Source organism: Nematolebias whitei, chromosome 4 (genome assembly GCF_014905685.2).
Source record: "Nematolebias whitei isolate Nwh7 chromosome 4, NemWhi1, whole genome shotgun sequence".
Classification (NCBI taxonomy): Eukaryota; Metazoa; Chordata; class Actinopteri; order Cyprinodontiformes; family Rivulidae; genus Nematolebias; species Nematolebias whitei.
The window spans coordinates 6,414,453-6,439,339 of record NC_056501.1 but is presented as its reverse complement, the minus strand read 5'-3'; the positions used below and the strand labels follow the sequence as shown (position 1 = coordinate 6,439,339).

Here is a 24,887-nt window from a genome sequence, read left to right as displayed (position 1 = left end):
AACCGTCTTCCCGCTCTGTGCACATGAACGATGCCTGATCAGCTGATAAATCTGCTGTAAACCAGCAGCAGCAAACCCGTGTGGGACAGACGTGGTTAGCGTAAACACTTGGTTATGAATTTCCTTGTCGGCTGTGATCTTGTGGCGGTGTTGGATTTTTAGACAGGAAACTGGCTTATCGGGCCTGGATTGTGTTGTTGTGACAGAACTGCAGCACAGATGGGTATTGCTTTCCTGCGACCTTCGGAAATAAAATAAATTTGCTGCGTTCGTCCTAAATTTGGTGGAGGCAATAACTGCGCGTGTGCTTTTCTTGCTCAGGCTGCAGCTGAGAGTGCGTTCAGCTCTCTGTGACCGTTTTCCATCTGGGCCAGCTCTCACCAATCCCTGGGTGTATTACTAAGCTAATTCTTGTCTGTGTGGCGATTGTCTTCAGAGTTAGCCTTGCTTATTACTTATCACGAGGGGCATGCTCTTATTACGCCTCACCTTCCAACAACTCTCGCATCTCAGCAACAAAGTGTCTTTTTGTTTCCCCAGGCACAGTTAGGAAATGATCCTCTTGTCTGGTTTGGGGATTTATGGGGCGTCTTGCAAACAGTAAAATCCCAAAGGCATGCACAATGACATTTCCAGGCTACTGTACAATGGGAATGAGATGGGGGAAACCATTCGTGTGTGTTAGCGTGGGAGTTTATATCGTCGTGAAAGAGAAAGCGTACTCTGCAGACTCATCGTGGCCCCGCGTCCCTCAGTCTTCCTGGGTTAAGTGCTCAGAAAAGCTGGTAATTTAGAGAAATGAGTCAATGTGACGGAGGAAGCCGTTTCTGCTTTGCTCGAGTCGAGCAGTGCTTGAAAACTCCGCGTTTGCATATAAAAGTAAACGGAGTATTGGTTTTAAAAGTTTAAACTCTTGAGAGCAGGGTTAATGGGAATCCGCACCATAGCATTAGAAAAAATAGTTTTTTTTTTAATGTCTTTATTGTTGGGAGACGGTAAACAGTGAAATTGTAAATATTCAAATAACTTGATTTAAATTACTAAATCTGGTGTTGGGAGCAGAAAAACAACCAAAATATGCAATATGGTGGCATATATATGACCGCTGTGGTGGAGAGGTAGTACAGCCGAACTGGAACGGGAAAGTCACAGGCTCAACTCCCTACCACGCCCACATGTCGTGGTGTCCTTGAGCAAGACACCCAATCCCCAACTGCTCTCCAGGCGCCTACATAGCTGCTCTCTTGAAAATGAGTCCTCGTCATGCAATGAGACTACCTGTATAAATACAGGTTAAATAAAATAAAAATATAACAGGACTGGACACCATCAGCATAAACTCAAAAGTTCACAATCAGCCCAAAAGAGTGAAAACAAAAGGCTGATTTATACTCGAGACGCCAAGATAACTTCTTATTGACGCAGTCGTTTGACAAACGAGAAGTAATTTTGTTTGTACAGGTGCTGTGAGAGCCAGTTCTGTGCACGAGCTCCTGGCAGCACTTTTATCTTGCAGGGGTGTGCGCCAATCATTGTCTGACTGGTTAGAACTTCGTGGGTGCGTTTATGCAGAGCAGTGGGTAAACTACACGTTAGAAAATACAACCATCTTTATAATAGTTCCCGTGAAACTTTTAAAGAAAGTCAAATAAAATGTATAAAGATCGACTGGGCAGCGTAGGGCATGTGTGTCAAACTCAAGGCCCGGGGGCCAAATGTGGCCCTCGTTGACGTCTTATCGGGCCCCCCAAGAGGTTATTTTAAATGTAAAATACTTTTATCACTTTAATTTTTTTCAGTAATCTTTGATTATGATGTCGAAAGTACAACAGAGAACATCAAATGAGGCCAATCAAGCTCTTGTTGAGGAACCTGCCACCATGAAAAGATGTTGAATATCTGACTTGAGTTAATGTAGATTCTGAAACTGGCCCTTAGTTTGAGAAAGATTTTTATTCTGGCCCCCTTCTGTAAGTGGGTTTGACACCCCTGGCGTAGGGATACATTCCCGCACCGTCTTTCAGAAATGGTGGCGGCTTCTTTGTGACAAATTTGCAAATTAGCGCAGCTGAAATACCTGATCCTTGTCCTGCAGCTCCTCCAGCATCAAATGAAAATGAACATCCACTCACCAGGAGTTCTCTCTGCAGTTTCTCTTCGAGTATAAAGTTGAGTATTCTAAGCATAGGTGTGGCAACCATTATATGTGAAGGGGACGTGTCCCCCCCCCCCCCCACATTAAAAAACAACAACATTCATTTGGACCCCCCCACATTTACCATGAAACATTAGTTCAGTCAGCTCCGTTTCTCTTTCTTCGTGAAAGAATCCATTCCACTTGATTAACAGGAGAATACTCAAACCATTAAAAGTCCACTCCAGGTTTTCCTGGTTACCTACGTCTCTGCAGCAGCCTGCAGGTGGAGACACCTCGGATTAGGATCTTAAACACATATGCATGTTGGGATGCTTGAGGGAAGTGGAGCGCTACGTCTGTAGCATCTTAGCTTAGCATTAAGCTAAGTGTGTGAGACGCTGTGTGTTCGGGTGCATTAAAGTTTAAATTTCTTTAAAACCCCATTGTCCTCGAGCTTCGTGCGAAACATCCTTTAGATGAGCAGTGTTGAACACAATTAAAAAAGTCTAGTGGTGATGTTTTTTTAATTTCTCTATAAACACAAATAGTGTCGACCTGACGCTCTGTGTTAAAGTGTATTAAAGTTAAAATGTCTTTAAACCCACGGCTGAATTTACACAAACTTGGTGAGAAACATGCTTTAAATGTGTGGGATTAAAGGAAATCTAGGTGAAATGCTGCTTTTATTTTGTACACTACTGTACACTTTTTTGCACAGTGCATGTGTGCCCCCCCCCCATTACAGATGCTTCTGACGCCCTTGATTCTAAGACTGCTGCTGTGTTTGTAACGTCTTGTTTGCACCTTGCGCATCGCCCAGGACATCCTTGTAAAAAATGAGAGATTATGGTAATAATCTCAACATGTTTATTTTCTGGTAAAATAAAGGTAAAATAAAAATGAAAATGAAAGTACATGTGGAAAAGAGAACCTCACAATCCCATCAGCGAGAACAGATTTCCTCAAGAGTTCCACCACTGCAGGATCTCACGTCACCATACTGGGTTTTCCTGCTGACCGTCGGGCATCATTCGTGTAAAGACGTCCTTCTCGCTGCTCAGGGTTGTTGTTGTTGTTTTTATTTTGGCTGCTCCCTCCCGAAAGGGTTGCCACAAATACTAATTAGCACGAAGGATTTGGCAATTGTTTTACACCAGATGCCTTTTCTTGATGTTCGAATCTGCAGCCTCAGGATTACAAGACCGCTGAGCTACGCAGCCGTCTCTCTGCTCAGGGTGAGGCCTAACATTCGTGTTTTGTCCCACTCTACTCACCTGACAGTTAAAATAAAAGTCCAAGCCTTCTTTGGGTTTTATTTCTTTCAGAATCCGAGGAAAACGGGGTTTGCGAGTTCCGGCTTCTGCTGAAAGCGACTACGAGCGGTGGAGCCGGAGAGCAATTCCACCTCTGTTTGAGCTTTAATTACCAAAATCAGAGAGGGGGATTAAGCGAGCGATTAGGCCTGCCAGCGTGACGGCCCCTCTGGATGCTCGTTCACACCGAAGCTCAGGAGCGAGCTGGTTTAGAAAAGCCGCTGCGCACAAAAACAAATGAAATAAAAATAAAAAAACAGGCCAGAAGTTCACTCTGGTGGGTTAAGTTGCCTTCATCTGTACCGCTTAATGGCTTCTGCTCGTGCTTCTAATGGTTCTCATTACTGGTTGGGGGGGTTCATACTTCACGTGGGCCAATAAAAAGAACGACACATTAACGCAAAAGGAAAAGGTTTTTCTGCTCAGTCCTCAATCTCAGTGTTTGTTCGTCAAACGCTGCTCGCAATTTAGCTCAGAGCAGCTCAAATGACGTCGTTAAAACATTTCTCTGTTTCCTAAAAGCGAAGCACAAAGTCTGAGGAGTCAAGAGTACGAGAGGACGATAAAGGTCTCCTGTGTTTTGATCGTTTGAGTGATCGATAATTGTGTGATAAGCTCAGAAGAGTCGTCAAATTTCTTTGTGCGTGACGAGTTGGTTCGTACCGTTTCGTTGATCTAGATGAGTCTTCATGTTGCACAGCTCTCCCTTTATGTCCCCGGGAACCTCCATGCCCAACTTCTGATAGAACTCCCTCTGCTTCTTTATCTCCGCTGCACACGAAGCAGAAAATAAATGAACAAACACGTTTTTGTTTTCCCTCGAGATCACCGCAGCGTGGCGACAAAAGGCCCGTAAAGTTTGTCCGTTTTAAAGTTCAGTTCAGCGCGGACTGCGTGAACCGGAGACGGAGAGCGCCATGATGTTTGGTGATTCTCACCCTCTTGAAGTCCCGGTACCAGTTTGTAGACGATGTCCTGCATTGTTCTGTCATGGCTGAAAACAACAAGGAAGGCAGCGGTTAGCTTTGTGTCTGGATAACTGACCTAACAAAACATCAGCATCTCAAGGATTCAAGGTTCTTTATTGTCGTTCAACCACATGTGGTACATGAGGTGGAACGAAACTGTGTACGCAGGGTCCCAGTTACATCCAACAATGAAAAGTAAAAGAAAAACAGTATTAAGATCTAAGATATGAACTAAGAAAAACGTCATTTTATTCTAGTGTGTTTTAGCTCTAGCTCTACTGCCGTCCTCTGATCCTGTAAATCTCGACTCTCTTCAGCCGTATCTTAAGCAGCTTTTTATAAATCTCTGGATGGTTTTAGATTCTGGCTTTAAGTTTAATAAACAGATCGTTAAGCTCAAGTCCGTGTCGACCAGATCTGACTTCGAAAAATAGTCCATGCCTTCGTTACAACGCAGATGGACTACTGTAACGCGCTACATGTCGGGGGTCAGGTCTCCCTTTCACGTCTCCAGCTCGTCTCTTAACAGGAACTCGTAGGTTTGAGCACATTTCACCAGTTCTGCCCTCCCTTCACTGGCTCCCTGTACGTGAGAATAGATTTTAAACTTCTCCTGTTGACCTTTAAGTGCATTTGCACCCTCATGTCTCTCCAACCTTCTTCAACCACATGCACCTTCTCGGGCGCTGAGATCATCTGAGCAGCTGCTTGTGGTTGAACCAAAGACCACTTTGAAGCTCAGAGATCGAGCTTTTTCAGCTTTGGAACAATCTGCCCATCAACATTCGACAGACCACTTCACTTCCTGTTTCTAAATCTCTCCTAACAACACACCTGTTTCCACCGACATTCAACAGTGTGATCTACTATTTTCATAGTTTTCGTTTATTTTTTGATGCTTTTAATTACATCTTGTTACTATTTTTTTCTTTAGTTACTGCCTTTGATCTTATTGTGAAGCACTTTGGTAACAGCTGCTGTTTTAAAATGTGCTTAATAAATAAATTCGACTCGACTGAATCTTAAGCAGCGCTTAGATTCATTTGGAGTTAATAACAACATCAAAAAGAAAAAAGCTCGAGTTTATTTGGAGGAAATATATACACAGTATTAACTATATTTTTCAGCTGTATCCACAGCGTTCACGTCCACCCACCAGCTGGTTTTTGCAACACGTCAAGGCCAAAATGCCCACGTCTTATTCCCCCACATGCTGAAAAATCTTTAATAAAAACCTGAAAATCTCAGGATGACATTTATGGAAAATGTCAAATGTTTTATAACAAAAATAAATAAATAAATCCAGTTGACACTTTTCGATGCCGACGCGCAACATATGCTCTTCTGAGTCTGGGTGTTCAGCGGCCTTTCCCTGTGCCAGGACTCGGTTCAGGTCTACCGGGGCTTGGCGACACACAATCCGGACGTTCGGCTAATAAGCACAACTTGTTGAGTTTGCTGCAGGGTTATGAAAGAGAAATATTTTTCTAACAGCTTGTTGTTGCTGTCAGTGCTGCAGCACACTGAGGAGCTGCTGAGGCTCAGAACAAGAAGCTGCTGCTGAAATCCGCAGCAGAACAGTGACCCCTGCAGGGCAGAGCTGGTACTGCAGCGGATAACATCCTTTTACTTTCAAGTTTATTTAATCTGTCAGACACGTGCCTGAAAATGTTTGATATTTATGACAAGCTATAGTTAAGAGACAAGATAGTGACAAGTTTACTCATCAGGCACGAATACTGCTGTTTAAAATAGAAGAATTAAAGGATTTATTTTTTATTGAAGTACTGGTACAACCACTGTTTGTTTGTTTTTTTTAAATCAAAAGTGCACTTGTGGCATTTAAATCAATTCAGACTAAAAAAAATTACCCGCAGCCTCTAGATTAAATTCACAAAAATGTATACTCGGTCATTTTTACATCTGCTGAGCTAAAACTTGGTTTGGTAGTCGCTGAGAATCATCCTCATCACATACTCTGAGCTCTGTCACATCTCGTACGGCTTTGTTCTTTCATCGTAAGACGACTTCAAGGCATGCCAAGTCTTTATTCTAAAAAAAACAAGCTTGTGAAGACAAAAAACTCAACTCTCATCCTGAAATGATAAAAGTGTAATTAAAAAAAACCCAAAACATACGGGTCAGAAATGAGGCTCCGTTCAAATGTAGAATAAAGCAGCAGTTTTGACCTGATAAGTCAGCAAGTCAATTAAGGCCGAGGAAATGAGAACAAAAAGACTAAACCACAACAGCACCTTTATGCGAGATTCACTGTATTAATTAATGTAAAGATCATGAAAACTGTACTTTGCTTTAAAAACAAAAACATCTAAAGCAAACAGCTGTATAATCTTGTGTGAGCAGAAAAAAAAAACGAGTTTACACGCAGCTAATTCTCCCTGAAAAGACTCTTGAGCTGAAAACTTGGCTTTGATCAATCTTCTAAACGAGCAGATGGGGTTCTGCCGTCGTCTGTCGGACATTTTGCCTTCAAATCACACGTGATGTTTGCCAACAGCGCCCGTTTCCTGTAAACGAGGCAAAAAATAAAATAAAAAAACATCTGTTCAAGGAGCTAATGTGTCTGAAATGAAACATTTCCTGCAAAAACGAGTCTGCAGACAGCTCAGTTTGCACGACCGCAACTAAAACCTGCTCAAACACTGAAGTTAGTGTCACAATAATCAATAATTAATCCATAAGATTCATAACTAAAGATTCAAATGATGATGAGTCGTTTTGAATATTATGGAAAGGGCGTATCAAATAACTATAAAAACTTTTTTTTTTCCCTACTTGTTTGCTTCAACACTAATATTTACTAAATTAAAGCCAGAAGTTTCTTCAGCGCTCAAATAAACAAAAATATTCTGCATTTAAGCAGCTCCTATTTCAAGCTTTGTGAGGTTCGGCTGGTATCTTAAATTTAAACAAGAGAAATAGAAATCCCTGCGAATATGCAGTGTGAATGCTTATTGCAGAAGAAATTGTTGAGAAAGAGCTGAAATTAGCTAAAAAAAACATGCTGAACAACAAGCCTAAATTAGCAGAAGAAAGCAGAAAGAACACATATTTGCTAAAAATGGTTTAAATAAGCAGAAAATTTTGGAAATTAGCTAAAAAAAAGGCTGAAATTCTTTACAAAATAATGAGGCTGAAAAGTAGCTGAAAGGCAAAAAGAAGCTTAAATTACCAGGAGGCAAAAGGAACTGAAATTAACTAAAATATTGTGTAATTAGCTGACAAAGCTAAAATTAGTTTAAAAAAAACAGCTAAATAGCAGCTGAAATAGCAGAAATGAAAGAAACCAGCGAAATTAAGCTGAAAGGAGCACAGCAAGCTGAAATTAGCAGAAATAAGTTAATTATGCTGAAAGCAGCTGAAATGGAACAAGCCTAAATTAGCAGAAGAAAGCAGAAAGAACATACATTTGCTGAAATAGGTTTAAATAAGCAAAAATTAGCACAAAAAGTAGGAAATTAGCTAAAAAGAAGAAGAAGAAGCTGAAATAAAAAAACAATAATAAGGCTGAAAAGTAGCTGAAAGGCAGAAAGAAGCTTAAACAGGAGGCGAAAGGAGCTGAAATCAGCTAAAATATTGTGTAATTAACTGATAAAACTAAAATTAGATTAAAACTGCTAAATAATAGCTGAAATAGCAGAAATTGATAAAACTAGCATAATTAAGTTGAAAGGAGCATAACAAGCTGAAAGTAGCAGGAAATTACCACAAAAAACCTTAATCTGAAAACAGCTGACAAAAAAAAATAAAAACAGCTGAAAAGTAGCTTAAAAAGCAGAAAGAAGCTTAAATGCAGAGTAACAGGAAGTGCTGTCAGTAACAGGAAGTGATGACAAAGGAGAACAGAGTATCGCTACAACGGCTGAAAACAGCAAAGAATCTGACTTTCAGATTATTTTGAGTTTCTATCAGAGACGAAGAGTTCAAATAATATTGTTTCGGTAAACAAAGACGAGGAACTTCCTCTTTGATGTCACTTCCTGTTTCACTTTGGCGGCAACAAGCGAAAACGAAAACAACCCAGTTGTGTGACAAAATGGTAAATTTGCGTATATTCTGCCAAATTTCCTAAATATTAATGTTTTCTTCCACTTTATGCGTTTGTTTCATGATGTCACAGGCACTTCTTGAAAATTCTTAACTTTTCTTGACTTTTTAGAAACGCTGTTTATGACTAAAGACATTTAGTCAGAATGAAGTAAAATAACTTTCTTCAGAAAAATAACCAGCTATAAAAGCAGAAAAACTTAGAACCTCTGTCCATCTTTACTTCAGAGATTCAGCCGCTCCAATCGTCTCTTTTTGTTCTCGGTAAAACTCATTAAAAACTTTTATTAGTCGCAAAACAGCTCAAACTACCGATGAGGACCACTTTAAAAGATTACAATAAATTAGCTTTTTAAAAGCGGAACCCAACGAGGGACGACTCGACACCTCTGCGCAGCACTGCATCTTTGTCGTACCGTGGTACCTCCGTGTATTTTTTACTACGTGGCAGTGATATGTTTTAAAGTGAGGCGGCGAATAATTTCAGGTTAAACGTGTCGTCAGTCAGAAAAACACGGGAGCAGCCGGAGCCGCTCGTTTCCTGCAGGAGAGCAGAAATAAAATGGAAAACGGCCATCGGCTCTGTAAACCGCCACGGTTTATTGTGTTAGAGGCAGGGAGCTGCTGATTGCAGACTGTGCGCGTGTGTGCGTGCGCGCGTGTGCATGTGTGCGTGCAGCTCTGCGGCGGTCCCTCACTCACCCGATGTACTGCAGTGGATGGCTCTGATGAATAACAATCCTACACGTGGGGCACGTGTTGTTCTCCTCCAGATACTTCACAAGGCAGCTCCTGCAGACTGCACACACAGACCAAACATTACACCTAAATGTGCACACAACAGGCAGACGGTTTTTATTAGTTTTGTTTTAATTAAAATAAAATAAAAAACGAGGCGTTCTGTGCCGTTAATACATTTAAAATCGTCTTTTTCTCGGTGCAGCACGACGATCTGCTTGATGCCCTAAAAACTATTTAATGCACAGCGAAATTTCTGACGAGGAGTTCATCGGTGTCCCCCCGTCGCTGAAGGATGCGAAGAGTGAATGTTTGTAGTTTTCGAGAGGAGTGTTTTTCTGGACTGGAGTTGAACAGGAAATACAAGTAAACCTTAATGTTTTTGCTGCAAGATATTCAAGTGGAGAGGAGTTACACTGGAGCAGAATGACGGATCTTGACGAAACAATGGTGGAGCCAGGGGGTGGCCAATGGTGGCCTTGACCACCACAGATTAATCTTGGGGCCACCCCAAGTATTTGAGGAAACTATACTTTTAAGCAATATAAAAATGATAAAGCAAACCAACATTTTTCAGTCAGGTCATCTGGACAGTTTCTTTTTTTTTTTTTTGTTCTGAAACGTTTCACCTTCAATCCAGAAGGCTTCATCAGTCAAGGAAACACACAACACAAAACTGATTCTTCCCTCAACAGCTTACTCCAAAGTGGAACAAACCAGTTATGTTGGTGCTAAGATGGTCTCTTTGTCACGCCCCCTCCTCCATTGCCGGCCCTCTTCCTTGTTGACAGTCGTGTCAAACTGGTTGAAAACAACAAAGTCCATGCTCAATAATCCAGGGATACAATCCAACATTTTTCAGTCAGGTCATCTGGACAGTTTCTTTTTTCACTTTGGTTTGTTCCACTTTGGAGTAAGCTGTTGGGGGAAGAATCAGTTTTGTGTTGGGTGTTTCCTTGACTGATGAAGCCTTCTGGATCGAAGGCGAAACGTTTCAGAACAAAAAAAAAAAAAGCTGTCCAGATGACCTGACTGAAAAATGTTGGATTGTATACCTGGATTATTGAGCATGGACTTTAATGATAAAGCATAGTTTCCTGAAATGATAGGGGTGGCTGGCTTACACACACATATTTACACACTTTGTATACAGTGGTGGGCGGCCATCTTGGATTTTGACATGGCAACCCAATCTTCGAAAGGAAACTTTCTTGCGTCTAGACTCAGCAAAACACCAAAATGGAAGTGTGTACTTCACCTATTTTTCAAGTTACTGTGCTCACAACGTTAATGAATGGACAGAGGGTATTTCCAGTTCCGCCTTTTCGCTCCACAGCGGAGGTCAAAAAGGTCGGGGTGATGTGTAGCTGCGTCTCATCGTGTTCACAAAAGGTCCCAACGACTGCAGGTAAACAACCTGCACTGCTAAAGGGTTGGAACAGGACGTTCTTAATGTTTATTTTATTTCACACACAAGCATTTGTCAACTGAACCTAAATGAGAATCGAGCGAGTTTTTGTGACGATTTATTTGAGGTTGAAACGTTCAGCTAACTGGAAATGGACGACCCCACTTCCAAAAAAAATGTAAATGTCAGGAGATTTAAAACCATAATTATTCTGAAGCCATCATTATTGTGTATCCGATGCTCAAGCCCCTCCCTATGCAACCGAGTCCTGGATTTCTTAACCAACAGAACGCAGTCTGTGAGGATCCACAACCTCTCCTCCTCCACCATAACCCTCAGCACTGGCTCCCCTCAGGGCTGTGTGTTGAGGCCCCTCCTGTTTACTCTGCTCACGTATGACTGTGCACCTACCCATTCAGGCTCCCATATTGTAAAGTTTGCAGATGATACAGCGGTGGTTGGATGCGTCACAAACAACAATGAGTCCAGCTACAGGCAGGAGGTGGAACACCTGGAGAGCTGGTGCAGGAAGAACAACCATCACATCAATGTGAAGAAGACGAAGGAGATGGTCGTGGATTTCAGAAGGAACAAACACACCTTGTGGGTGGTCTCCAGCTACAAGTACTTGGGTGTGCACCTGAATGACAACCTCAGCTGGAGCAACAACACCACCAGCCTGATCAAGAAAGCAAATCAGAGACTCTACTTCCTCAGGCGGCTGAGACGAGCTGGTCTGGGAAGCTCAGTCCTCACCTCCTTCTGCAGGTGTGCAGTGGAGAGCATCCTGTGCTCCAGCATCAACGTGTGGCATGGAGGCTGCACAGCTGCAGAAAGAAAAGCTTTGCAGAGAGTGGTGAAGGCTGCACAGAAGATGTTGGAGTCAGTCTCCCCACCATCACAGACATCTACACCTCTAGATGCAGGAAGAGGGCCACCTGCATCATGAAGGACCTCACTCACCCAGCACACACACGTTATGCCTTGCTCCCTTCAGGCAAAAGGTTGCGGAGCATTAAGTGTAGAACCACTAGACTGAGGAACAGCTTCTACCCTAAAGCTGTTAGACTCATGAATCTCTAATCAGGATCATCACTATTGAAATTATTTTTTTTAAATAACTGCAATGCCACTTTAATTGGTGATATGTGACATCTGTGCCACTGATTATCTCACACTACTGTATTCATTTGTACCCATCTTCTCATCACAGACTCATGTTCGGGCTGCTGTTGATACGCCGTATTGTTTTACATTATTAGGGTTTAGCCTATTTCTTAGATTTTTTGGCGTTCGTTTAGTGTAAATCTTAGTTTATATCTTAGATCCTTAAATACCGTTTCTTTTTACACTTTGTATTTTTGCTATTGTTGGGTGGAACTGGGACCCTGAGTACATAATTTCGTTTCACCCCGTGTACCACACGTGATGTGAATGACAATAAAATTGACTTGAACTTGAACTTTAGACTGCGGCGCAGAGCAAAACATTTGGTTTCTTTAAGGTCGGAGGGACTTTGTGCTCTGGATTTTGTTTGAAGTGCAGTTATGGATGCATCGTTTCACCATCGCAGCACGCTAAATCAATCCAGAAGTTCCCACTCCTAGCTGAGGGATGGAAAAGTTAACAATACATTTAAAGTCATTTTTTAATTTAGGTAGAGTCCTTGAGCTTCCTCTGTAGGGCGGCCATGTTCAGTCTTAGAGATACGATGAGAAGCTGCTGCTCCTCTGCACCGAAAGGAGTCAGCTGAGGTGGTTCTGGCTCCTGAACGCTTCCCTTTGGAGATTTTCCAGGCATGTCCCACAAAGACGAGGCCGTGGGGCAGACTCGGAGCTCTCTGGAGGGATTTTATATCCTCTGGTCTGAGAACGCCTCTGGGTCTCCCAGGAGGAGCTGGAGAGCGTCTCTGGGGAGAGGGAGGTTTGGGTTTTTCTGCTGGATCTGTTGCTTTTGTGACCCGACCACGGATAAGAAATAAAAGATTAAGTACTTTTGATGCTTCTTATTCAGGTTGGACTTAAAAATGTATGCAATGCACCGTTAATATTCATTTTGATCAGGGAGTTTAATGAGTTTTTTAGTCTTAAAAATGTTAAGAAATATTCCTAAGAGACAAATTTAAAGATGAAAATGATCAAATCGGCATTTTAAAAGAACAGAAAGCAGCAAATGTCAATAAAGAGCACGGAGCAACAAACTAAGTTGCTGATCCTTTTTGTGTCGAGCTATTTTTGGTTCGTTCGTCGGTTCCACACAGAAGTGAAGTAATTAAAACCTGCAGGTGTTCGTCTGACAGCAGAACAAATCCATCCTGAATCACAGACAGACCTCATCAACGATCGGATCCTTTAAACAATATTTACACTTCTGAGGATTTATCGTAACGCTGCGAACACCGTTGTGTGTTGTGCACCCGATGTGCCATGAAATCCATCTCTGCCTGATGCTTTTATTGCAGTGGAGCTCTCTCTGCAACGTGGAGCTCCTTCTCCAACTGAGGGGGAATCAGAGCGTCACGTCTGGATCATGAACGGTGTCCATACGTGGTGCAACAGCCTCCTCTAGTGAACAGCTGCGGCACTGCAGGCTTCAATGTGAACATTTGATCTGTTTTTATTTTTCTTGTGTATTCAGTTCAAGATTTAGATGTAAATGAGCAGGGGTTGGTCTGTTCTGCCACAACGACCTAAAACCATCCAGAGCGTTGGATGCTACAGAACAATCATCAGCTCTGTGTCGGTAAATGCGGTCTTCGCTGACTCGATCTCGTGTGAGCATCAAAGGGTAAATGGATGTGCAGGCGAAGTAAACGGTGCAAAACCCTGTAAACTCCATGACCCCACCAACAAGGATTCCTTTCTGCACGGCAGGCAAGAAAACTTAGAAATGCTGCAAACTCAAACTTGTAGAAACTATAAAACCACTTTTTTTTGTGACGATTTCACATAAATGGAGACATTAGGACAAAAAAAGGAGGTTCAACAGGAAGTACATGGTAGTTGGTTGGCAGCTTCATAACAACTCAGTTCTGCTGTTCTTAGATCAAGATGTTTGATCCATCCATCCATTATCTTTACTCGCTTCTTCCTTTTCTGGTCACAGGGGTCACTGGTGCCCACATCCAGCAGTCACTGTGTAAGAGGCGGGGGACACCCTGGACAGGTCTCCAGTCCATCACAGGGACACAGAGACAAACAACCATTCACTCTCTCACTCACACCTAGGGACAATTTAGAGTTGCCAATCAGCTTAACCTGAATGTTTTTGGTCTGTGGGAGGAGACCGGAGTACCCGGAGAAAACCCACACATGCACAGAGAGAACATGCAAACTCCACCCAGAGAGGCCTCTGGCCAGGATTTGAACCGGCAACCTTCTCGCTGGGAGGGAACAGCTCTACCAACTGGTCCACTGTGCCGCTCCAGTTTAAATAATGCAAAGTAGGAGCTGGTCATATCGTACCCGCACTTTGTACACGGCTGTCATCGTTCAGTTTCAAGCCATTACTGCTTCATCTACAGCGGTTGGTATTTCAATGTTAAGACTTAATTACCATTTTACACCTATACACTCACTATATGCAGGTATATGAGCACATCGTTTCCTACTCTATTATTATAGACTATTATCAGTTACCATATTATTATTACCATATATAGTTAGTTGTTATTACACAGTAACTGATGTACGGGTGTAATGGTACTTTCAGGGTTCCCAGCGTTTCATGAAAATAAAATTCCCTGATTTTTCCTTGAGTAAGTCCTTAAATTCCTGGAGATAATTTAGTCACACGAAAGGCTCAGAACATAACATCTTGAGTGGCGGGCAAAGGATAAATGCATACTGCAATCATTCCTAATAATTCATTATATTGTATAACATCAGATACTGAAAAGCCACCACAGCCAATTATTAAGGTTTATGCTAAGGATTAAACATTAATTCGTGTTCACGTTAAAACCTCAAAGGTTATCGTCTAATCAGCAGTTCAGTGTTCAAATTATCTTAGTTGTCCCTGATTTTTTTTTAATGTTTTTCTCACGTTCCCTGGATTTTCTGATCTGGAAAACATGAAAGTCAATTTCCAGGTTTTCCCTGATTTCCATAGTTGCTAGGAACCCTGAAGTCCTTAGTCATGATTTGGTTTGAGTTTGATATAACAGGAAAAAAAAGCCAAAATTTTAGATTTATTTGATGAACTCGCATTGAGGTGGAGTAAGAGAGAGGAGGATGAGTCGCTGTGGCGACCCCTGAAGAGGGAAAAGCCGAAAGAAGAAGATGATGAAGAAAATGCTAGATTTATTTATATACTGTATAGTAAATCCTCCCTCCCATTTGGGCAGGGAGGATTTAATGGCAGCAGGGTAGGATTTGTTGCCTGGTGAGTCCATTATTAAATAAAACAAACTATTATACAGAGACCTATGGTAATGACCCGGACAAGCAAAGACCTTTTTAATCTGATCAAGAGAAACTTTGCATCAAAATGTCTGGTCACAGAAAAAACTAAACAGGCATAAATAAATGCATACTTCTCCCATGGTCTTATCGAGAACCCCACAATATTCTGCCATTTGTGGGCAAGCCTGAATTATACGAATGTATAACTTCTATCACCTCTCTGCAGAATGTCTACGTCACGATGTGCTTGTTTTTGCGAGGTGTTTTTTAATAGTTTTTCTTCTCGGGCAAGAAGAAAAGGTCTGATAGGAATTTTTTCGCCTCCAATTCCTACATGTGTCCAGTTTCACTACTTTTTGTCTACACAGATCTCACTTGTAAATGAGTCTTCTAGGCTCAATGTGACTCATCTGTCTAAATAAAGGTTGAATGAATATGAAAAATAGAAGGTGGCACAAGAACGGTTGTTTGAACCCACCTTGATACCACCCAGTGATGTTTCTTAATTTATTGATCTGCCAAATAAAATAAAAAAGATCTTAAACTGTGTTTCTGGCAAGAGGTCCCCGTTTGACGGTTTACTGAGTCTAACTCCTAATGGAAAGACTGAACCATTGAGTGTTCTGTCCAGTTTAATGTGACAACAGTCGTGGTTAAATTTAGGTAGATGCTGGTAGAATGCCATACTAAGATGTTGAATTCTACTTGAAAATATATTTTGACATCTTACAACCTGCAAGAAACCCAGTTGGGATCTTGGTACGAAGTGAGAAAATACAAAGTTGGTCACTTTGTTCACATTCCAAAACCATCTCTCTGGGTCCATACAATGGGTGGATTATCTACCCTGGACCAGTCGCCAGCACTTTATCCGTCAAGCAACAGACCACCAGGTGATGGAATGTCCCACCATCAAATGTTGGCGTTGTGGAAACCTTGGACACAAAGCCAAGGCCCGTCAGAGAGAAAGTGAGTGCTCCCTGTGCGTCAGAAAGTCCACATCTTCAACTGTCTCATGTCTTATTCTAAGAAGACAAAAAGTGGTCAACAGCCCACCACCCAAACCAAGAGACCAGACAAACAAAATGACGAAGAGCAGTGGAGGGAGGACCCCTCCCATAGCCGTCTGTGGGGCTGAGCCCACCTGCTGCTGCAGGTGAGACCACTACAGCTACCGACAAAGAAACCTCTGCAGCTGATGCTGTTGAGATCAACGAGACAGAAACATTTGCTGATGAATCTACTGATGTTGCTGCTGAGGGAGCACCTGCCAACATCCCTGGGGGGGAATCAGCCATGTCTGGAGACTCTTCCGTTTAAATTTATTTAGAAAGTACATTTAAAAACAGCAGCTGTTACCAAAAGTGTTTAACAATACAAATCAATTATACTAATTTAATAAATATTTATCATATTTTACCGTTACTATTTGACTTCCGGTCACATGACCTCGATAAGACTTCTGGGTAAAATTTACCAGTATATAATTTTTAAATAATTTCGGTTATGTAGGCGTTTGGCACTGTTCTGTCCAGTGATTGTTGCTTAGATAGTTCTTGCGTTCATTTTGTAGACAGAAGCATCATGAAGACTTCTGACGATCATGCAGTCGTTCTGAACGTGTGTTGAAAGCAAGCTATAGTGGGTGAAACGCCATCTGGTGGCTGATTCTGGTACTACAACAAGAAAGCTGCAACTTGTACCGGAGCTGGGCACAGATCCTGACAAAGAACAGTGGATGCCTGCGGCTTAATAACCGGAGCATCTTATTTATCTATAAAATTAAGCTTTATCTTATATTTAGTATGTGCGGATTAAACAGGTGCGTTCTGTAGTCTGAGAATTACGGTAATTTAAAGGCAGGTTTTAGCCAGAAGGAGTCTCCGTTGGTGTGAAAACCAAAGGCCCAGTCACAGAATCTAATGACTGACTGCAGGGAGGAAACAGATGGCGTTATCCTACTTTACTGAACCCAGCTAATGATGTAACTCTGTGTGAAGGAGAGATCATCTCCTCTTCTTTATGAGATATAATCTGCAGATTACACGCTCCGTGATCCTGAGTTTTGGAGCAATTACCTCGAGTTCAAGACGCCGACTGAGATTAGCTTTTTAATAATGATGTTTCTATGAACTGCTGCGGCGTTCTGTTTTTAAAACAGCAACACCGGGAGAGTTTCCTCAGACGTCGCCGCTCGGAAAATAACCGCAGAAAACAGGAAGGAACTTCAGAAAACAAGGAACCACGAGGAGAAGGGAGAACATGGAGGAGGCGGCGACGGATGAAGCCGAGAGTGCTCAGGTGAGCCAAGTGAGTGAGGAGGGACCTACAGGTGTGCAAACACTCCGTGACGGTGGTGGCGTCGATCAGGTAGCCGTCACACAGGCGGCACGTGATGTGTGCGTTGATGTGACACAGCTTGATCTTCCTCGTCAGCATGTCGGGGTTCTGAGGAAGAGGAGAGAGACGGTTACTTATGATTAAAACACGATTTTATTTGAACATCAAAGCAGCAGAAACTTATAAACTTTATTACTGTGTGAATGTTTATGAAGCATTCACTCTACTGTGACCAACTTTTCTTCCGTACGTTGTTCGGCACGTCTCTCGTCCTGCAGTTTTCAATCTATTTTAACAAACCATAAATCACAACGTTCAGCTCTTTCAGGACAATCCTGCTATGACTTTTTTTATTTCTTCAACTTTAGCTTTTTGAAATATTTAGACTTTTTTTTTCTCTCATAGAAAATGAAATGAGCTCATTTTACGTCCTTCGAATCTTTAGATCTGTTTACAACCTTTTACTGCGCCTTTCACATCACATTTTGTTCTGTTTCAGCTTCTTTCAGCTTCCTTGTGCAAATGTAAACATTTTTTCAGCTATTTTCAGCTAATTTTAGCTGCTTTTCCAGTTGTTTTGTGCTCCTTTCAGATTCATTCTGCTAACTACCATACATTTTTGTGCTTCTTGTAACTTCTCTGCTCCTTTCAGCTTTGTTCTGCAAGTTTCAGCATTTTCTGCTATTTCAGCTACTATTTAGCTGTTTTTATGCTAATTTTCCCAGTAAGCTTTTCCAGCCAATTCTACATGTTTTGCACTCATTTAAACTTTGTTCAGCCTAATTCAGCAAAAATGTGCTCTCTACGTCCTTCTGGCAATTTAAGCTTCTTTCAGCCTTTTTAGCTACTTTTCAGCTGGGGTTTTTTTTTTGTGTGTGTGCTAATTTTAGCTTTTTCCAGATAATTTCCACTTTTTGTGCTAGTTTCTAATTCTTTCTGCCAACTACAATTTTTTTTGTGTTCTTCTAATTTCCATCTGCTAATTTGAGCTTGTTCTACCTTTTCAGCTAACTTTTTAGCATTTCTTGGCTAATTACAGCCGTTTTCAGATAAATTCAAGTTTTGTGGCAATTTCTTAGACTTTCTGCCTAATTATGGTAACTTTTTTCTACTAATTTCTGCTTGTTACGCTCCTTTCAGCTTATTTCGGCTAGTTTCAGCTTTTTCTGCTATTTCAGCAACTCTTTAGCTGTTTTGTGCTAAATTTATATTTTTCAGCTAACTCCACATTTTTTAGCTCATTTGAGCTCCTTTCACTTCCTTCTAGTAGCTTAAGCTTCTTTCTGCTTTTTCAGCTACTTTTCAGCTATTTTTAGCTCATTTCAGCTTTTCAGCTAATTTCCTACTTTTGGGGCTTGTTTCTGCTTATTTAATCCTAATTCATCAAATATGTGTTCTTTCTGCTTTCTTCTGCTACCTTAGGCTTTTTCTTCCATTTCAGCTATATTCTAACATGTTTTTAGCTAATTTTAGCTGCTTTTCAACAGGTTCTTCAGTACTGCATTTTCACAGGAAATGCACTTTCTCTAATTATCATTACTCACAACGAGCATGCACACACGGATGGATGGTGGGAATTTCCAATTCCTCCTTTTTGCTGTGCGACAGGAAAACCAAAACACAAAACCTAATCCCAAAGGTTTGTAAACAAAGCCAACAACAGATCCTGACAAATTCACAGTTTAACTTTATTATGAACGCAGAGCATCAGCCTGGCTCCCGCTTCCCTGACGGCACATGTGCTCAGACTCCATCTGCTTTCTTTGAGGAAGACATTAAAGTTCTTCAGCGCTCGCTGCAGTTTGATCAGGCAACATCATCCCTGCTGCCTCCAACCTGAGGCGTCGTCAGCGAAGAGGCAGGTGAGTCACTTCAAGCTGGCAGCTACGACTCATTACTACTTTTTAAGGCAGCGCGGAGTCTTCACTCCAACACGCTGCAGCGGCAGCGAACAGGCTGCGACACGGAGCTCTGCCGGTGATTCATGCTCGGGAAGACGTGACGACGCTGAAAGCAGAAGCTGCGTTTGAGTTGAGCAACTGCGTGACTGACCGTGGTTTCACTCCACCAGCAGCTCAGGATCAACTCACCGAGTCACCTCGCACAAACCCACCGCCACGCCAGAAATGTTTGTAAATACCATTTTAAAACGAAAACGGTATGAAATTAAACTTAAACTAAAGTGAGTTAATTCAACATAGTAAGAGACACGAGGAAGACGTCCGACACACATTGAACGCATCGCTCTGCTCCGGCCCAGCAGAGTTCTCCTCCGTGGTTCTTTTGGTTCTGCTTGAAGCTCACGTCTGGACAGGACACGGCAGCTTCGGCTGTGATTTATGAAAGGCTACAGGAAGCTTAAAGACGTGAGCGACATGAACACGACATGAACTGCTCATCTTCAACTTTCAGGAATGAAGATGTTCACGTCCTTGACAGTTAAGCAAAGGAGGCCATCTTTGTGAAGAAAAACCGTCCATCATTAAACAGGGGCGGAGCCTCCGGTCCAACTGTCCCCCTCTTACAATGCTGTTATTGTGAGTATCACTCAGCCCTCTGTGAATAACAAGCGGCCATCAGGGCACTAATGATCCCATGTTTGGCTGGTGGTCCTCCTTGATCATGTGAACAGCTGGTTCTGGACGCCAACAACAAACTGGTTGATCCACTCTGAGGAGGTGCTGATTATAAGACTGAGGTTAGCGCAGCTTCTCAGACTTGACAAACACAGTTGCCAAGTCCGCTTATTATAAGCGGACTTGGGCTTGTTTTTTTCTAAAGTCGCTTGCGAGTCGCGTTTTTTTGGGGGGTTTGTTTTGAACGTGAAGTTTGGCCTTTGACTTTCTTTCCGAGTGAAATTAGTTGATTATCTCCCAGCTCCGCACGATAAAGCAAAAGACGAGTGGTAGTAGGTAGTTTGTCCCTTCCACGCCCCCGTTTCCTGTTTATCTCTCCCGCCCAAGTTGGCGAGGCGACAGGCGCACACATAAGACATGTACGAAGAAGTCTGTGGGCGCACACCCCAAACACTCATACTGTGGCCGACCACTAGGGGGCTCCACTCACACACAGATGTCAGGGTTTATGCAAAATGTATTTTTATCAGAGCTTAAAAGCATGTTATTCAAAGTGTTTAGCATAATTTTGCTGTTGTTTATGTGTGATGCCATAATAAATGCATGTTTATTGTTTAAAAACGGCCTCTGTTTTACACAATGTGGAGGGTTGCCAGTTGGGCTCGTTTTCACAGAGCTGGTTGCTTGTTTCTATCGCGAGATCTGGCAACACTGCTGACAAAGTCGTCTGGATAAAAGATCAAATGTTTCAACGAGAAGAATCTGTCTAGAGGAACTGACTGAACTTTTTTTTTTTTTTTTTTTTTTTTAAGATCCATTCATTTCAATTCATTCGAGTTTATTTGATCAAGGACCGCACAATAAACAATGTTACATGATAAGAACAAAGCAATCGTTGTTTTGTATAAAGGTTTTCTAGCCACAGGCTAATTTGCAAACTCAGTCCTTGGTTGGACTTTTTTTTTTTTTTAAATAGCTAAAATAGAATTTAAATTAAATTTAAATTAAACAGTTCCCTCACACAGGAACACGTGCCTGCTCCTCCATCACCACGGGGCGCAGTATTCACATATTTGTTTTTGTTACATTGTTTCACCTGAGACTTAAAAATATTTTATATATATATATATATTTCTCGTTTTATTTTGTTGACATTGATGCTTTTGCTAGATCTGTTTGCGGTGCAGCTTTGGCTGCAGTAAGGAAACTTGTCGAATTGTGTTAACTGGGTTTCTTGCTTCAGTAATTACATTTATTCTCACTAAATGAGATACTGGTCTGTGATGCAGCGTCGTATTATCCCACGTTTCTGTGCATTATTGAAGTTTCTGTAGCCGTGGCGTCTTAGATTCAGGCAGGACGCCACTGGAGGCCCAGGCCCGACATCTATTATTTACAGACTCAACCCTGAAATCCTCCGACTGCAGAGCGGCGCAGGCGTCTAGACGAGACAAAAACATAAACAACTCCTTTAACGAGACAAATTATCAAAAAGTCAAGCGCTCGGCAGCTCTTGTTTAAGTTAGAGGGTTTATTTTGAGACTTATTTTAATCTCATTTGTTTTACAGAACTTGTTTTTTTTCCTCCTCAGTCAGTTCCTGCTCCTTCAGCTCTGGCCCCGCCCACTTTCACCTGTCCCCAGTTGTCCATAATTCAGGTGTTTCCACTTCTCTCGTCAGCCCCGTCCATAAAGTCCCTCAGCTCTCGTTCATGTGCAGTCGATGGCGTTGCCTCACCAGACTTTTGGTTTTGTTTAATAAAGTTTTACGGGGGTTGTGTCGACACCGTGACAGTTTTAGACTCGTGTGTTTTGCAGTTGATTTCCACAAAGCAGGGAACAAACCTGCCGACGGCAACACTTCCCTCCAGCTCCAATCATTTTCCAACAACGACTTCAAGAAAGCAGAGCGGCTCTTACCCCTAAAACCGCCATGCGTGGTCTGTGGGTGGAGCAGCGGCCACGTCTGGTCTTGTAGTGCGGCCAACAGCGTTAGCTGCTCATCACGGAGCGCCTCTCATCAAAGCCTGCAAACAGAGAGTATAATATAACAATCCATCCGTTAGAAGGTTTATTATCAGATCTAAATGTTTAATTTAAAAAAAAAGATTTCGTAGCTTGAAAGTTTGGTGGTGAAGAGAACGAGGAGAAGCAGCTGAAATGAGATGCTGTGTCACGTGAGCAGAAGTTTTTTCATGTTTGTTATTTAAATCAAGTTCAAAGCTAAAACAATTTTGAAATTTCAGCTGCGAGTTAAAAAATAAAGCTTCTTAACTAAACATGCAGATAAAATAACTTTTTATATCTGATCAGAATAAAAGCCCGCTGCGCGTGAAAGCTCGTCGTGAACAGATTGCGCCCATGTAAACGATACATTTGAATTATTTAATCTGAAAACTTTTCAATCCGGGTCAAAGACTTTTGCGCATGTAAGCATAGCTACTGTGAGATAGGTGGGGGACAACCTGGACAGGTCTCCAGTCCATCACAGGGACACACAGGGACAAACAAACATTCACTCTCTCTCACCTAGGGACAATTCAGTTACCAATCAGCCTAACATGCATGTTTTTGTTCTGTGGGAGGAAACCGGAGTACCCGGAGAAAACCCAAACATGCACACGCACATGCAAACTCCACCCAGAAAGGCCCCCAGACTGGGATTTGAACCGGCAACCTTCTCGCTGAGAGGCAGCAGCTCTACCAACTGAGCCACCGTGGCACCCAGTGATTCATACAAGTTAAAAAACAGGTCGAGTGCCGCTGGTCCATCTCTGTTGGCTCATCAGTCTATAATATTATCCCAGTTGGGCGACGGAGATGAATAATGGTAAATGGACTGCACTTGTAGAGCTTTTCTATCTTATCAAGATACTCAAAGCTCTTTACAGCACAATCTGTGCCTCATTTGCCCATTCATACAGCACTCTACTATTCTGTACAACGATTAATCAGCGATTGATCACATTCATACAAATGGGACACACATCGGAGGCAATGAGGGGTTCAAGTGTCTTGCCCACGGACACTTCGGCATGTGACTGATGGTTAGGGTTGGGCATCGACAATCGAGAATCGACTGGAACTGGGACTAACTGTGCGTTTTTCCTGGAATTGTTCGAAATATTCAGTTTCAATTCCTACTTTCGATGCCTAGTCCGCCAAACGGAAGTAGAAGCCGCCCGCCGAACACCGACGAAGAAGAATCCACCGGAAGTGTTCGCATACATGGAGAGTGTGCGGCCGCGATCGAAAGCGTGGCTTAACCTTAATTAAATGACCAGTCGGTTCAATGCAGCACTTGCAATAATTTTATATTGTGCAAATGAGGGTGTAGAAGTAAAAGTGTGGTTCAAAACACACCGATGGGCTCCTTCACACCATTTCACTGAAACACAACCCCAACGTCATCTCCACAGGAGTGTCTGTGGGGTTACATGGAGGCCGTTTTTATTTTCTAGAGAAAAAACACTAAAATGTGCTGAACAACAATCAGCTGAGCTAACAAAAATCCAGATGGTAAATAATAATTTAAAGCAAATCAGCAGTTTTTCTGGGGATTTTCTTTCCCTCCCCACCATGACGGTTTCCGTCTTTGTATGGAGTCGCAGTGAGTTCCTCGTTATCGACCTTGATCGCCCCACGGAAACCCGTCCTTCGTTACATCACTGGCACTTCATGAAACCAGTCGCTCCGGTTTAACAACCACAGAAACGACCACAAACACGGACCAGAGCTGTCAAATGTATTTCAATGTTAAATCTGACATGAGCTTCAATCTGATTCAAGATGGCCGCCACAGCCAGTGGACCTTAACAATCAGAAAACGGGGTGGAAGTAATGATTTATAAATACTCACATTACTGTAATTAAGTAGATTTTTTTGGGTACTTGTACTTTTATGAGTATTTCTTTCAAGTGTGTAATTTTACTCATACTCAAGTACAAATTAGACCATGTAATCTACTTTGCTACTTTTAAATCAGAAGTCACTGAGTACAGCCACATGAAAGACGAAATGTTTCTACAATTTTTTTTTGTTTGTTTGTTTGTTTGTTTTTACGTCCAGAGGACCTGACTTAACTTTTTTAGAAAGCATCAATTGGTTAAAAGTAATTAAAACTCTTGAGTAGTTATTGAAAAGAGTACTTTGTATTTTTACTTAAATATTTTATAACACCAATACTTTTACTTGTTATTGAGTACAATTTAAACAGTGTAACAGTACTTGTACTTGGAGTACAAATTTTCTGCACTCTTTCCACCTCTGTCAGAAAATAGTTATAAGTCAGTCAGTGTTGCAGATACTGTCCTACAGATTGGTGTGGTTGTAGCTGAGACTGATCCACAACCTCTACTCCAAGGGCTGTCAGATTTAAAAAAAATATTTGTTTGCCTTTTAGCAAAGTTTCTCAAGAACCTCTGGACAGATTTGAGTGAAACTTTCAGGAAATAATCACTGGATATACATCTATACGTCAATAACTCTTGGAGCCATTTTAACTTAAGATGGCTGCCACAGCTAATTGACAACCAAATTGATGGTTTTCATTTATTTTTCCCAATTTATATGCTTTCTTTTATGATTGTCTACTGTTGTCATCACTCTTTGTCAAAATCAGGTCTCTTGTAAATGAGTCCTTGAGGCTCACTGAGACTTAACCTGTATAAATAAAGGTTGAATTAATATTATGCACAAATAGGGATTAACCAGCGGTACTCCAGTGTCCACTGCTGCTGAAAGATTTAAGTCGTGAATGTTTTGTAGTTTTACAGATGAGCGTTCTTCTGGACTGGAATTGAGCAAGGAATGAAAGTAAACCTTAATGTTTTTGATGCAAGATATTCCAGTGGGTATGAGTTAGACCAATGTTCCCCCTACCATTAGCCAAGGAGGGTGCCCCACCCCGCCTAACAAATCCCGCCCACCCCTGGCA

General features: G+C 41.9%; 1 protein-coding gene across 1 annotated transcript in view; it reads right to left on the bottom strand.

The window, feature by feature from the left end:
- The window catches only part of LOC119408786 (polycomb group RING finger protein 3), a 63,798-nt gene that overhangs the window by 16,978 nt on the left and 21,933 nt on the right, over positions 1 to 24,887 (bottom strand). Inside the window, exons 2-6 of the mRNA XM_037675630.1 lie at positions 21,871 to 21,977; positions 17,366 to 17,483; positions 9,189 to 9,285; positions 4,389 to 4,444; positions 4,114 to 4,221 (exon numbers count right to left, since the gene is read on the bottom strand). Coding sequence (XP_037531558.1) covers positions 4,114 to 4,221; positions 4,389 to 4,444; positions 9,189 to 9,285; positions 17,366 to 17,483; positions 21,871 to 21,885 — 394 coding nt within the window. The 5' untranslated portion in view covers positions 21,886 to 21,977. The remainder of the gene's footprint in view (positions 1 to 4,113; positions 4,222 to 4,388; positions 4,445 to 9,188; positions 9,286 to 17,365; positions 17,484 to 21,870; positions 21,978 to 24,887) is intronic.